Source organism: Cyprinus carpio, chromosome A23 (genome assembly GCF_018340385.1).
Source record: "Cyprinus carpio isolate SPL01 chromosome A23, ASM1834038v1, whole genome shotgun sequence".
Lineage (NCBI taxonomy): Eukaryota > Metazoa > Chordata > Actinopteri > Cypriniformes > Cyprinidae > Cyprinus > Cyprinus carpio.
The window spans coordinates 16,525,592-16,541,631 of NC_056594.1; the positions used below are offsets into that span (position 1 = coordinate 16,525,592).

The following is a 16,040-nucleotide window of genomic DNA, read 5'->3' on the forward strand; positions in this document are numbered from 1 at the left end:
GATAGATAGATAGATAGATAGATAGATAGATAGATAGATAGATAGATAGATAGATAGATAGATAGATAGATAGATAGATAGATAGATAGATAGATAGATAGATAGATGATTAATCAACTGAAACCCGTAGAATTTTTGGTTACACATTGACAATCAACAGGGTGGTGTGACATTTAAACTATTGAAAGTGTCAGCATCAAATGACATTTCAGTATGGTGTTTGGCATCTGAGTGATTGTATTTATATCGGTACTTTTAGACTATGCAATTGCTTTAACAGTTATCACATAATTAAGCTGCAATATATTTGATTGCCAAATGCTTGATTAACTGATACAGGAATTTGTGGTCCCAGATTGTAAAAGCTCCAATCAAATCCTTACCTTTTTCAAAGGGATTACAGACCATTTCATCTATTAGAGAGACATGAAAGAAAACTGTTTAACTGTTTTTTATCAAAATGAAATCCTAACTAGATTGTTGGATGGACGGAGTGACAATACATAGATAGAGGTAGAACAACAGGCAGACAGACAAATAGATGGATGGATAGATATTGTTTATATATACTGTACATGCAATGCACAAATCCATAAAATAATATTATTACCAAAAAAGAGATTAGTCAGTGTATTTCGTGTTGAGCAGAAGCTGGTAATGTTTGAACAAAGTGACATTCCGATCCTCACTAGTATTATAATGGGCTGGATTAAAATGACTTGCTGCATTAGTGGCTATGGGATGGTCAAAGAAAATACCAACAACAGGAGGATTAATCCTGCATGCACATGAATATATGTGTTTGGCCTCAAAACACTGAACAGAGATCAGCAGATAGAAGTGACCACATAGTCACCAAATAACAGTAATAAGAGTTAATTTAGCTGCAAATGATGGTATATGGCAACAGAAATCCTTTAAAACTCCATGGACTGCTCAGTTTAACAGTTAAATTGCACTTTAGTGACATTGTGTGGTAGAAAAGAGGAAAAACATTAAAAACATGAGGAAGTAAGCTCTTTCTCTGGCCATTTTTTAAAACAGCTGATGTAAACAACACAACCTACAAGAGGTTCCTGCTACCGTGTTGATAATAAAGACAAAGACACTGGTGTCATATTGCAAAATCAATTATATTTATTCATATTCTGTCAGTAACCCACAACACAAAAGCAAGAATAAAAGACAAAAACAAACAAACAGAAGAATGCCACATCCACGGACAATGCTGCAGCGGAAACATGAGCTCTTTGAACATTTCATCCCTGACATCAGATGATAAAACCTGAGAGTCAAGTAAGTCTTGCGTGTCGAATAAGAGATAACGCATCCGTTTTATTAAATTGAACACAAAAAAGTGAACTTTCATTTCATTTATAATATGGAAGGTGATCAAATCCATCAGAACCAAGAAGTGAAACACTGGGTCATGTTTAATCTCTCCAGCTTCAGGGTGTGATTGCGAGACGATGCGCAGAGAAGCCATGTGACACATTACACTGCGATTATGCAGTGAAGTATCGGATGAAGTGTGATAAGGCAAAGTTCACAGACATTTCTCCCTAATTCACATAGACCTGGATGAATATTGCTGAGTAAAACATTCTGGGTCAATAGTTTTCAGCTCTTATTAAACAACATTTGCAAATAAGCTACTGTAAACATCGCAATGAGCATTCAGGTCAATGTAACACTGAAGGAGATGACACACAATAGCTCCGAAGATATATTTGAGAATAGCTGCTATTGGCTGCACTTACATTTTCGGCGTCCATGCAACGATAACAACAAAAAAGCAAGCACGATGTGCATACAACACAATAAAACTTTGGTTGCAGAGACAACTATCGCACAACAAAAAGTTAACTGATTCTAAAATCAACTATGTACAAATAAGGTACGTAAAATATGCAAAATAAATTCTTAAACCACTTATCCAGGAGTCAACTGCACAATATACACAAACATTCAACCGTTCCATCTCTCTTTATTCTTTGAAATTCATCAAGAGGTGCTGTGGCAAATGATGGATAAAAAACGGTTCTGATGTAAGCCACAGTAAACGGGTCCAGATATGGTTGAGCATCTGCAGGAGATCACACAGACATCATGTTTTACATCAGCTGTAGTTTGGTCATTTTTCACAATGTTTCTATACTTCATATTCGAGTCACAAGCTTTTCATCCATCATTTCTGGTTTCGCATATGGTAAATCTTTAAGAAAAAAAAAAAACTTTGAGGTCACTAAGACTGTATCAAAGAAGAAAAATCTGGTTCTGATTAATAATAAGTGTAATAGCCAGTGATGCCAGTAGAAAATAATGAAGATACAAGTAATAAAAACATTATTTCTGGAGGAAATTTAATTGAAAATTTAAGAGTAGAATAAAAGGTATCAAATCAGCCGTTGATTTCCATCATATACTTCCTCTCCATTACTCTTTCCACAAACATCTTCACAAAATGAGATTCATGACATCTTGTTTTTCCAATCACCACACAGTGCAAACACCGAGCAGAGTTCTTTATCTACCAAACTTTCATCATAGCTCTATCAAAAAAAAAGAAACAAAAAAAAATCACTGAGATCCATGGTAGTTAAAACACTCTACTCTAAATAGCAAACTGAGATGAAAACAGCAAAAATGTCCACTACTCTAGTAGAACAAGAACATATATTTGTCTATATTTCTTTATCATCTGTATTTACAAGAGTCTTAACTTGTCTTAAGCTGTGAGTGACATATATTTGCTCTCAAGAGGGAAATAAATGTTAAAGGGGAAATTAGACATCACTTCAAATCTTTTTGATTTCAATGTTAATGTTAAAACATAAGTGTACCATCGTCCCTGATAATGTTTCAAGTTGGTTTTTGTCATTAGTGTCCACTTTTTGAAAAATGTCCATTTAAGGCAAAGAGAACAGGGAATGCTGGAAGTCCACGAGCGGAGAACTTTCTCTGCCTGTGTCCGTCCTTAAAATTTGAGGTAACGACTGCCAAAGAGGTCTTGATATTTTTAGTGGGATGAACTGAGAATTTTTTAGAGGGGAGAATCAATTCAGTCTCTGGCACGCACCTATGTACAGACTATAAGATCTCCTCAACGCCATGAGCGAAGATCATAACCAAACCCGGCTCCAGAATCATATCTTCACCCATGTGCTGGTTCTCACAGGCCATCACCACCACGGCCTGCTTGCCCGGGATGCGCTTAGCCACATAGTTTTCGTAATATCGGCGGTTCATCTGCCGTGTCTCCAGCGTGGCCAAGCCTTGGGGCCAGTTACGCTCGTGGGCGTTCTCGATGAGGTCATTAACGATTGACAACGGGCATCCACTGTCTATGAGCGATCGTTTGATGACGGCCTGGAGGACGGCGTCGGGTGTGGAGATCATTCCTCCCCAGCGGGTCACGCGAGCGGGCTGGAGAGAGTTCACCCACCTGTGGCCAAACAAAAGTAGTTAGTTAGAAAGTCATCTTATTATTAATTATGGGATTAGCATTATTACTTACACAACAGTAATTTATCAGTATTCAAGAGCAATTTACATACTCATTGTTTACACAGTAGACTGATATTCAAGATATCAAGATTTCCACAAAAATATTAAGCAGCACAACGGTTTTAATTTAAACGGTATTAATATGGTTGTAATATATATATATATATATATATATATATATATATATATATATATATATATATATATAAAAACATAAATAAATATATAAAAAAAAGTCTATCTTGAAATCATATGGACTTAAAAAGATTCAGGAAAAGAACATATCACTCACTCTAGGATCTCATTGTACTCTATGCTCTCCTCCAGGTTCTGTAAGTTAGGGTTAGCGCTGCGTATTGCTCGCATGTAAGCTTTCAGGAGCTGGATGTCACGTTTCTGAATAACAGAAATCATGAGAATATTAACAACCAGTGTGCTGTGTGATGATCAGGGCAGAGAATCCATAGATGTTAAATTCAAATAAATTCACTGCGACAGGGATATTTACGTAGCCTCATGATAAAGCATGAAAAACACACAGGTCTGACCTGCTCTGCAAGCTGGTGCTTGTGCTCAGCTGCAGTCTTCTCTAGATCTGCAATCTTGGTCTGCTGTTGCTGCACCACACTGCGTAGGTGCTTAATACAGTTGTGATTGGGCATCTCATCTTTGGGCATTTCTAGCCTGCAGAGTAAAAAAGCAAATGTGATTAAAATGTCAAACAAACATTGAAGACAATTAAGGGCTGTTCACACAGGGTGCATTCCTGCATTAAAAAACAGCTTAATGCAGAGCTGAAAAAGACACTGAAAAAGCAGTAAACCATGGCACTAATGTCAAACACATCCATACAGCACATGGGCTAAGTGAGAGCTAGATGAATATGGTAGATACCCGCAGCCTTCTTCACACGTGACGGGTCGTTTGGGGTTGTGCTCGCAGCCCTTGAGGTGTGACTGCAGCTGGTCGAGCCGAAGGGTGGCCGTGCATCCGAAGCCGGCGTTATCACAGGAGATCTGCAGCTTGGAAAGCATGTTACGCATGATGCGGGGAACGGGTCGAAGATGGGCAAGAGTCACCACAGTGCGGTCCACAGGGCAGCTCTGCTGCTGTGCAAACCACTGTGTGATGCAGGCGTTACAGAATGCATGCTCACAATGCGGGGCCTGAGAGAACAGACAGATTGATCAGGGTGTAACCTGAACTCAATGCCTATTGACTTTTCTTGCTGAAGTGCATTTTTCAGACATTTTGCACTGTGTATTTGTTTTGATCTTAAAAAAGGGAAAGAAAGAGCAAAATAAACCCATTGGCAAAGACAGTAATTTCTAAAAAAAAAAAAAAAACTAACTTTACCAATAATAATAATCAAATTGTTTTGTGTTTATTAATAATTAATTAAATAACTAATTTACCAATAATAATAATAATAATAATAATAATAATAATAATAATTCTACTATTTTATTAATTAATAAAATAACTAACTGAATAATAAAGTATTATTTTTCTTATTTTATTATTATATTTTCATTGATTTTAAGAAATAATAATAATTTTATTAATAACTGTATTAATATTTGTATCTTTTTTTTTTATTTTTTATTTAACATTGTGTGTATACTCTTTATTATAAGAAATATATAGCCTGTAAATTTCCTCGATTCCCTAACCATTTTACTTTTTTTAATAAAAATCCATTTTGGACCTTTGTGAGACACATTCACACAATGATCTTGAAGCAATGATATCGAATAACCGCAAACTCATAATGTCGTGACACAGGCTGAGCCTCTGTCACTTTCTCAGGGTGTTCTAGAATGTTGCAGCTGAATGGAAAATAAATATCGACCTGCACTGGCTCCTCCAGCACCCCACTGCAGATGGGACATAACAGATCCTCGTCCACCTCTCCTTGGAACCTGGTGACGTCGTACCCCATGGCACATTACCAGAATCCTTTGATATCTGAAACGAAGCAAGCAGGAAGAATGTGTTGTGAGACCGGTACAATCAAATCCCTGCCAATCGCCTCTGAGACAGAGATGCATGAGAAGAACTGGATGGACAACAGAATGAAACTGAAGACTTATAGCCTTTGCTGGCCATTTTTAACTGAACACTAAAACCAGCACAGGAACAGAAGAACTGTGAAAGCAGTCCTCAAAGGGATTTCAACCAATGTATTATCTGAGTTTCTTTTTTTTTTTTTTTTTTTCTCTCAATTTCAAGATTTAACAGCTGGTATGAAAATGAAAGAAGGACAATCAAATTTGCCAAATGATAAAATATTAAGATACACATCTTCTGGATAATCAAAATCATAAATGCACTACACGATTAAGAGCAGTATATGACTTGATTGAATTCATGTACTAACTGAATTTAATTACAAATTGTGCTATTCATTGCAACATGACTATTCTAAAACCTAACAATGCAGTAGTCTAATAAACCTAACACAGTTCACACAAATATTGGGAAACGAGTCATTGAACATTGAGTTAATTAATCAGATTGAACTTTTTAACAATACTTCAATTCTATGGACACTGGTGACGCAGCCTTAAAATTTGGCCAAACCAAAGCACAGCTTTCATTTTGCTTGTAGGACAGTCTTTGTGCCAGGAGCGTGTCGATGATGCTTTAAAATGCAGGTTTCAGAACAAAACTCCTTAGAAGCACTAAAGGTAATCTGATAGAGGTTTAATGAATATGGCATTTTGAGCTGACCATGGAGGCACTCAATGTCCCACTACAATACGGAAGTAACGTGATCGCATTTCCTGTACAAAGGTGACCTTCTTTTTGTTCTTTGTAGAGACACTTGGTCAACACATCTCTCTCAAGTGAAAAGTGTGTGTGTGTGTGTTTGTGTGTATGCTGAGACTACTAATGTGCCATCAAAGAAATATGGGTCCACTCTGAAGTGTGGCGGCCCACTTAGAACCCCAGCATAATGGGAAACAATTTTGAGTGGCCTAGAGATTGCATTAAGATTAATAATGCGAGGATTGAAATTTCACTTCTTTCCTGACTTCATTTTGAGAAACTGCAAACTAGAAAGGCGGTCATTAAACAGTTAAGTGTTCAAAAGGAGGTGTGATACGATAAAAACGAGAAGTAATAAAAAACATCACTTACAATTGTTTTTTGTCCTAACCAGCTGTGACAAGCATCAAGACATTTTGTCAGTCAGTTTCCATTTTTCCATAATGATCAAAATCAACTTCCATTTAGCTGTATATTTAAAATTAAATGCACCATGATAGCTTGTGACTGTATCACTTACCACTTTGTTGCAAGTAAACGTATAATGGAAGTAGATATTCACAATAATCACTACTTAAAGACTTATCACAAAATCGACATACCTTTCTCATATTTGAGTGTTTTCAGTGCCAATTTACTATTTCGGTATCAGCGATTTAGGATAAACTCATTCCTGGACTACAAATAAGAACAGTTCTTAGCCAGAATAAGCTCCAAAGTGGACTGGATTTTATGGTGGAAATCATTAAGATATTAATGCCTATAGAGAATTACATCTGTGTTAGAACAGACAGAAAGCAGACCTTTTAGTACCACAGAGCACAAAAGATTTAAACCATACTAAAATGCATTAACTTCTATGAAATATGCATGATCTGAGTGATTATATAACACACAGTAGCATTAAAGGAGTACAGCACATTATCTCTGCTACTATATTATGTAAAACAGTCAAAAGAAATGTGCATTCATACCTCACGAAAGCACAGCCCTCATGATCCCTGTACAATGAGTCGTCCTCATGTGTCAGGTGGACAAGGCGATCTTCCTTACGATGCAAGACTGAACATCCCCCTTAAGAAAGAGAAAACAAGACATCCATTATGATGCAATCAATACACTGCTGTTTATTTCAAAGCAATTTAATTAAGTTTTAAAAATCCTGTTTGAAACCTTCCGGGAAGCTTCAGACAAGTTTGGCGTATTTACTGTCAATTAGTCTGTTCCCATTTCAAGATGTTTTGAACACTATGGCCATCATCATTTAAGCTTACGGATGCTTTTTCCTCCCACTTTGTCTCTTGAGTGGAAATCCAAAACCATTAATGCCTCGATGCATTGTAATCGAATTAAGAGCGGACTCATTTAAGAGCCTGGTGATGTATGGGTGGAAGCTACACATGCACACGCCATTACAGGGCTGGATAGTATGACGTGTAATGAAATGAGAATTTTGCAATATATATTTGGGTGGCCATCAGTAGGCAGAGCTTTGAGAGTAATTAAGAAACAATGACTCAAATGTGGCTTATCCAATCACTAGTTTGCCTGCCAGGCGAAAAAAAAAAAAAAAAAAACTACAGAATTACATTGAGCCATAGGGACCAAATCATCATAGAGGCTTGTGGCTGGGCAGACAGTAAGCAACCACCCAGTACACCCTAGCTACCACATAGCAACTCCCTAGAAACCATCCATCACACCCTAGCATTGCAATGAGTTTTCACTCAGTAGAATCACAATAACTTGTGTTTTCAGTTTGGTGTGTGTGAACCGGAGACATTTCCACAGCCTATTGAAACAAAGCAGATGTAGTCAGCAAGGATTAGACGTGTGATATAAAGCGCTTTTATCCAGCAGCACTAAACTGTTTCTTTGGAATCTAATAAGTCATAAAAAACAAGAAGGGGAATGCTGGAGTTAGTACACAGATCAATGCTCTAAATCTGAATTTAAAATCCAAAGCAAAAAAAGGGGCTGCGTTATGTAGACACAGCATCTCTTCAGATTCATACCAGTTCTGTGAGGGGTGGTGTTGTGTCCCTGTAGGCTCGTGGTGACCTAATTTTAGCTTGTCTAAGCAGAAGATGGGGGAGAGTGTGGGTGGAATAGCATGTCTCCCCTCAACCCCCATTTTAGAGATAGCGTTCCTCACTTTCATTCAGTAAAGATCTGGTTTTAGTGGCACGGATGCATGATCACCAAGAGCACAGCTGTGCTGGCACACGTTTAACAGTGTCCAAAGCGCTTTGTTCCATTCAATTTTGGACCATGTATTGGATGACAGGTCTGACAAACCCCTAAATAAGTATAAGACCATAATATATTAAAATATCAGTTTTGATGCTGCAAAATGGTGGCTGTTTATCGCTCTCTCTCTCTCTCTCTCTCTCTCTCTATACACACACACATACATACATGCATACATATATGTGTGTGTGTGTGTGTGTGTGTGTGTGTGTGTGTGTGTGTGTATGTATGTGTGTTTCTGCACCAAAAATGTCTACAAACATGACAGGACAGTCCTGTCTCTCAGCAGCATATAATATGGAATAATGTTAGGGGTTAATGTTAAACGTACAGATGTAGCTATTTAAACAAGATGCATATTGATACATTACAGACAGTCAGCCATGAATATGAATACAATGTTACGCTGGGTTCAGACAGACAAGCTAACTGTACTTCTGCCAAAATACATACAGTAATGGACCTGAGAGGACATGACAGAACAGCTGCAAACATCTGTACGGCTATTAAACCTCCTGGCGATGTAAAAAAAAGAAGCTTATGCCAGCCTGAAACACGCGTCTGCTGGTGTGTTACAGCGAATATGCGCTTAGCATTAGCCAGCTCGCTAACGGTGCTGTACAAAAACAACCAACATAATCATCACAGCCACGGGCCTTACTTACTGAGTTCGAGTTTTTTGCACATAAAAATGAATGAATGCGTTAAATGTATTTTATTCACTGTAAAATTCCACTTAAAGTGTATGCGTCGATGTTGAGAAGCTAGCGTGGCTAACTAGCACGAAATCCAACTAACATTAACGTTAGCTGAGGCATGCCTAAAGAGCAGCTTTGGTCTAAACATTACACCACACGTCCATAAATGTCACATTACAAATTCTAGCCACCACTAAAAAAAAACCTGTAAATGTCATTTAAATACTGTTCTGATCAAATAACGTCTTGTGTTCATGATTCGTCACTGTATTTGCCTCCAGTTTGTGTTGTGCTACTATCCGGTAATTGTACAAGTCGACATAAATAAAGCGTTGAAAATCACCCAGCAGGACAGTGATACCTGTTCCCGTAGATCGCGGTATTCCTCCAAAGCTTAATGTGATTCCTGGATTTCGAGCGCGTGATATTTGCAGTAATCTGTTAGATGGCTGATTGCTCTTCCTGAGCCGAGCGGATGAAGTCTGACTGAATCTGCTGCTGCGCCTACAGGACAGAGTGTGTGTGGAGGAGCAATAGCCTACCTGATGTACTCTTAAACATATTACATGCATACTAATCTAAGAGCGTATATTTATGTGACCTATGCAGGATCTATCTATCTATCTATCTATCTATCTATCTATCTATCTATCTATCTATCTATCTATCTATCTATCTACAGTATCTGTCTATCTGTCTGTCTGTCTGTCTGTCTGTCTGTCATCTTTACATACAGATGCATTAAAGTTACTTGGACATGCCAAAGTAGGGTTGCAGTGGGCCAGTACTTCAATATATTTGACAGGATGAGAGTGAGAATGTGTTGAATTTACATCAAACTTGAGGTAAACCAAGTTGATCAATGCCTCTTCAGTCATGTGATCTCCGATAGGCTTAACCTGTCTGCTGGTGAAACATTAACCTCCTTTTCATAAAACAATGAGCCATGCTTCATGCTTAAACACTAGGATACAGAGAGGATACTGGAGATCATGTAACGGGCTTAAGAGACTGCAAAAATCATGGCCTAAAATACAATCTTGGCATCTTTAAATACTTTGCAGATGTTGCTCTTTCATAGCTCTGAATGTTTCGTATGTTTCTAGGAAATAATGTAATTAGATAAAACTTACTTATCAATGCAAATGTGGGAAAAAACAAATAATACTACTAAAATTATTTTCTAAAAACAATAAAGTATCTTGGGAAATTTGAGACATTGGTAAGATTTCTTCTAAACTGTGGGGGGAAACACTTGAGAGTATTAGGATTATTTTCTCAGAGGAATCATCTGAGAAGCAGAAGCAAACTTAAGCAAGTCTCAGTTTTGTCTCCCTTAAACCTCATTCCATCTAGAAGGAACATGTGAGGTATTCCAGGGCTCTCACTCATGATTTTTACAGTACGGATCCTAATTTGTTTTTACCGACTGTATTTGGGATTGATTTAGAAATGCCTATTGAATTATGCTTGTTTAATTAAAATTGTGTAACATTGAATGCTGAGGCCCACATGCAAAAATTATTCATATTTATTGGCATTTTAAGGACAACTCTGAGCTTCAAGCTTCTGCTCTACCACTGTATGATTTCTGTGATGATACCAGCCATCCTCGTACTGGCAATGCATGTCCAGGTCAACAAGAAAGAGAGCACACAAGTCAAATCTACACAGGAACACTTAGAGGAAGCTTTTGAAGAGCAGGTACATTTGGATGATTGTGTCAAAACATAACGTTTAAGTAACCAGTGATTGTTTTTGTTGCTTGTCTTTGAGAATCAACAGTTTACTCGTCCCTACATGTCTGGTAAAGTAGATCTACCACATTCCTTAAAGGTGTTCTTCAGAACATAAAGAGATCAAGTGCTTTTTGCTTGAGGTTTACACTGAGTGCAAAACTCTGATCAACAGTGACTCTGATGCAATCAATCAAATTTAACTAGGTTAGAGTTGTAGTTTCAGTACATATGTTGAAAGCACTATCATAAAGACACTGACATTTGTGGACCTTGAAAATGATGTCTGTCGGTAAAAAGTCATTCAGATTTGATCTTCTCTAAAGGGCTACTACTTGCAACGCCTGTTCCTTCAGTATGGGGACAATGGGACTTTGAGCTATGAGGGTCTGCAGAAGTTGCTTGGCAGTTTAGGTCTCGGGGAGGTCAATGTCCTGGAGATCCGACTAGGTGAAGTGAAGCATTCTTCTCAACCCCAATCCCATTCCCACTCACATGAAGACCATCATCATCCTCAAAGAACCACAAACTCACCTCCACTCAAAGAAAGGTAAGATGGCTAACACGTTGTAATCTTCCCTACACTTTCATTCTACAATCTTCTTTACACTGACTGTGGTTTGTGCCTATAAAGTTAACTTTTTAATATGTAACCTTTTATTATCCCCACAAAACCAGAGATCAATTTCACTGTATTTGATGATCTGGTTATTGTTTGCGCAGGACTTATCATTAAAATATTCAGTCCTAGACCTCACATTAAATCAGTGATCAGTGGATCTCCTGCAGAACGGGGTCACTCTGACTATTTTCCACACCCTGGTCTAAGACACAAACTGGAAGAAAGTGTGTCACCACTGTCAGACCATCCGACAGAGAAACACCTTCATGGGAATGTGAGTATTTACTCCTAAACTTCCTGTTAGAGTGTTACGAATGGACAAAGTCTACCACTGAATTCTCTTCACTATCACATGACCAAAGGTCTGTTGATATCTTTAGACAGTAAAATTCAATCTATTGTCTTTTCCTATTCTGTGTGAGGTACACAAACTATTTTGGAGAGAGATTATAATCATATAAGAGGTCTCTGCTGAGAAGACTGGTTTAAGCTTGTTACAGAATATTATATAATACCGCAGATGAGCCATAATATGACAAAAAGCAAAAAAACTCTGGCAAAAAGCTCACAAAGCTGATTGTCCATCATGAATCTTCTGGTGATGCTGGTTGATCAGATCTTGCTGGTCTAACTACCGGGGAAGACTTCCTGGACTACCAGCACACCAATATCACCAACTGTGGATTAGCAACAACACAACAATATCAACAATAAAAAAAAAAATAAATAATTAAAGAATACTACTTCAAAAAAAAAAAAAAATAAAAAATACAAAATAAATATCTAATAATTGTGACATTGTGTTTATTACATAACACAGTTATGAGATAAAATCTAAATTATGAGCTAAAATGTAGTAATTATTATATTATTATTAATATAAAGTCACAATTATGACAAAAAAACCCCAAAAAAAGTAATGCTATGAAATGTCAAAAGTTAAAAGTCAGAAATATTACATAAGTATCTGGAATTGTGACAAAAAGTCGAAATTATGAGAAAAACAATTAACAAGTTTGAAACCATGAAATGAAAAGTCATAATTATGACAAAACTCAAAATGATAAGATAAAAGTCATCATTTAATCAAATAATTATGTATACCATAATTTAAACTTTTTACACCATAATTTCAGTTTTTTGTCAGGCTTCATTATAGCAAAAAAAATAAATAAAAAAAAAAAAACCTATTTTTGCCTGTGTTTTATCCTAAAATGCTCAATAAGGAAGTAAAAAGTCCATTACAATGCACAAAACCATGGGCCTATAGTGACATTACCATTGCAACGTTACAGTAATATTATCACTTAAAGTCCTCTGAGGTCATTTTCACTACAGCTGATAACTGATACACAACATGGCATCAGTTGTGTTCATAGAAAACAAGAGAAAGTGAGTCTGCAGTGTGATACGAGAGACATTGAAGCAGCGCAAGCTTTGAATGACCGATCATAATGGAGTATTTCAGAGACCTCATATTTCTTACTCCCTTACTGCAGTGTCTAAATGTGACCCAGCTCCTGTGGAACTTCGGCCTGGGCCAAGCATCCCATATCACTCCTGCCCATTTCACCTTCCTGTGCCCTGCCCTCCTGTTCCAGATTGACAGTGGAGTGTGTCTGCGGCACACAGAGGTGCAGTTGCAGGGAAGCAAAACCAGTGAGAGTTTCCTGAGAGGTGTGTGTGTAAAGTGTGATATCAGAATCAATTTTGTTTTCATGATAGTGCAGGTTAAACATATTCATTGTGTCTCAGCACTAGGATGGGCCTCCTTGGCACTCTTTGTTATCAGTTTGCCGTCCCTGTTTGCCCTGGGACTGGCACCTCTGCTTCAACCTTCCATCCTTCAAATATTCCTGTGCCCGATGGCTGGCATGGCAGTGGGCACATTATGTGGAGATGCCCTCCTGCACCTCCTGCCCCATGTAAGTGATACAATATAAAGCATAATTTCAAGAAAGTATTATTCTGTAATAATTCAAGTTCTATAGATGAATATTGTTTGTGATTTCAGGCCATCTTCAGTCAACACATTCAACATCAGGATGCTGTTTTCAAGGGTCTGAGCGTGTTGGGAGGACTTTACCTTCTATTTGCCTTTGAGAGCCTTCTGGGACTTAAACAACATTTCAAGGTAAGTTTCATCCAGTGGGACTTTAATCATGACTTGCTGACTTAAGTAAAAGAGATGTGGAGAGGTTTTCCCATTTATGGATTCATTTTCCTATTTGGCCCCTTCTTCAAACATAATTAAAAGAAAAGGAAACATGATGCAGAGTCTGGAAGGGAGCTGGACACACTGCAGGGTATGTTTATTTTCAGACATGAGGAAGAGCAAACCAGAAAGAAAATCATTAATGATTATGGAACGTATAAATTAATCTGGACTCTGTCATAGGTACCTCAACAGCCAATCAGAATGAGAGTGCAGGGCATGGCCATTCTCATGGGCAGCCTGGACCAGGGAAGATGGACATCAGAAGCATGGCATGGATGGTGGTCATGGGAGATGGGATACATAACCTCACAGATGGACTAGCCATTGGTACTTAAACGTTATTACTGATTAAAGTTTCATTTAGAAATAAAAGCTTTTTTTTTAATCTTAATAAATTTAACTTAAACATTTTCTCGTTCTCCACCAGTTTCATCTTCCAAGAGCCTCACCATGAGTTAGGTGTGTTCGATTTAAATATATGTCATGAGCACCAACACTATATTTATTTCGAGTCATTTCTGTTATTTATGTTCATTATATATATATATATTTTAAATATATACGTCCAGAGACGAAGTCTTTATTGATTTATACTTTCTTTAATGTGTTTTTTTTTTTTTCTTTCCTTGTTTCTTCTTGACTCCTCCTACTCAATCTGCCTGGCAGGTAGTTGATTGCTCCCAGCTGTAACTGCTTACCAATTAAGAGTGAGCCAGCATAAAAGCAGAGCTCCAGCTACCAGACTGGGAGAAAAACGTTCCCCAAGAGCTTTCTCCAGAGCGTTGGTCTTTGTCCTGCCCAGCTTGTTGCTGCAGTTACAACTGGTGGTGGTTGAGCTGTTTAGTGTTCTACTTTGGTATTGTAGTATTTTCGTTTATTTGTTTATTGTGATATTTCCAACCCTTACTTCTGTTGTTTTAGTTATAGAGATTTATATCTTCTGTACTTGTTAGTTTGTCTTGCAGGTGATTAATGTCCCTCTTAGCAGCTACTTTAAGGTTTGCCTATTTGGTTTTTGCTGTTCTATTTTGGAAGCTGTAGGGAGGTGGGTGCCATTTTTGTTTACTGTTTTCTCCTGTTTTGGGGGCCAGGAAGGGAGTTAGGGTACAATCCTGTTATTTTCTGACTGTTCTTTGTTAGTTTAGTTAGAGGTAAAAACTACTCCAGTTAGATTATATTTTTGTTTATTATTTTGGGCCTTATCTCTCCTGGGCTATTGCTTCCTGTGTTTTATTTGTTCCACGAGACTGTAAAATAAAATGGGAAACCAGTTGCTTGTGGTGCGTGGCAGGACTCAGATTAACGCTCTTTTAAATATTTTACCTATATACTCCTCTCCTCTTGTCTTCATTTGATTTATATATATTTCTTTGCTTGTGTCTGCAGGTGATTTGGCGGTGCTGTTGGCTGCAGGCTGGCCTGTACGCAGACTGACTGTGTTTAGCGTCATCTCTGCTCTGCTGGGCTTTGTTGGTGTTTTAACAAACTGCACTAAACCAGTGGTTATCTTGAAAAACTTTTCACCATCACCGCTGGGGTCTTCCTTTATGTTGCTCTTGCTGACATGGTAATAATTTTGTTTGGCAAAATACAGTTAATACATGTTAATCTATGACTTCATTTTTATCTTGAAAAACTAATATAATCCAAAACAGTCTTATTGAATACAATGCCTTTATATAAGTTAAAGTTGTGATTCTGTTTCTATAGATGCCTGAAATGCTTCATGGAGATGCTGGATCTCTGAGCCTTCTGAAGCGCTTCCTCCTGCAGAGTCTGGGCCTGCTGATAGGGGGGGCAATCATGCTTTGCATCGCCCTCTTTGAGGACCAAATTGCTTTTAGCCTGGGAGAAGTCTAAGGAAATGAAAACTATCCAAATGAGATCCTCAGGATGCCACACCAGAATTTCTATCCAAGCAGTATTATGTACATATCTCATCCCATAATGAACTACTGTGTAGACACTGTGTGGATATTCTGAAGAACCTAAGCTGAATTTCTGAATTTTATATATATATATAAAAAAAAGATGATGACATCTATAGAAAATTCCAGGGCTCAGCTATAAGAATGGTCTGATGAAAGCATTCCTGCCCTTTTGAGTTGAATGCCGTGTTGCCAGTATGCCTTTCATGTATCATATAAATGTTTCTGTTTCGCAACTTGCTTTTTAATGATGTATTAAACATGGCTGTTGTTAAAATGATAAAAAAAAAATAAAAAAAATCTTTACAA

At 37.6% G+C, this 16,040-nt stretch overlaps 2 protein-coding genes across 3 annotated transcripts; one reads left to right on the top strand and one right to left on the bottom strand.

The window, feature by feature from the left end:
• Window positions 1–1,114: 1,114 nt before the first annotated feature.
• Window positions 1,115–9,752, bottom strand: LOC109047965 (E3 ubiquitin-protein ligase NRDP1-like). 2 transcript variants are annotated; one of them, XM_042713450.1, is made up of 7 exons: window positions 9,589–9,752; window positions 7,254–7,353; window positions 5,360–5,475; window positions 4,402–4,673; window positions 4,056–4,191; window positions 3,800–3,903; window positions 1,115–3,445 (listed from the first exon to the last, which is right to left on the bottom strand). In XM_042713450.1, exons 3-7 carry the CDS (start codon window positions 5,447–5,449, stop codon window positions 3,091–3,093), a joined length of 957 nt encoding a protein of 318 aa, XP_042569384.1. In that variant the 5' UTR covers window positions 5,450–5,475; window positions 7,254–7,353; window positions 9,589–9,752; the 3' UTR covers window positions 1,115–3,090. The 2 variants fall into 2 exon arrangements, with proteins under 2 accessions (XP_042569384.1, XP_042569385.1); XM_042713451.1 differs by lacking the exons at window positions 7,254–7,353; window positions 9,589–9,752 and having other exon boundaries at window positions 4,402–4,781.
• Window positions 8,882–16,015, top strand: LOC109048523 (zinc transporter ZIP10). Its single transcript, XM_042713981.1, is given in 16 exon segments — window positions 8,882–9,055; window positions 9,057–9,096; window positions 10,309–10,321; window positions 10,426–10,449; window positions 10,775–10,931; window positions 11,290–11,513; window positions 11,709–11,859; window positions 13,085–13,262; window positions 13,341–13,510; window positions 13,600–13,719; window positions 13,843–13,891; window positions 13,984–14,262; window positions 15,190–15,294; window positions 15,297–15,370; window positions 15,514–15,592; window positions 15,595–16,015. Coding segments are annotated over 16 exon segments (1,872 nt in total). The 3' UTR covers window positions 15,630–16,015.
• Window positions 16,016–16,040: the final 25 nt, after the last annotated feature.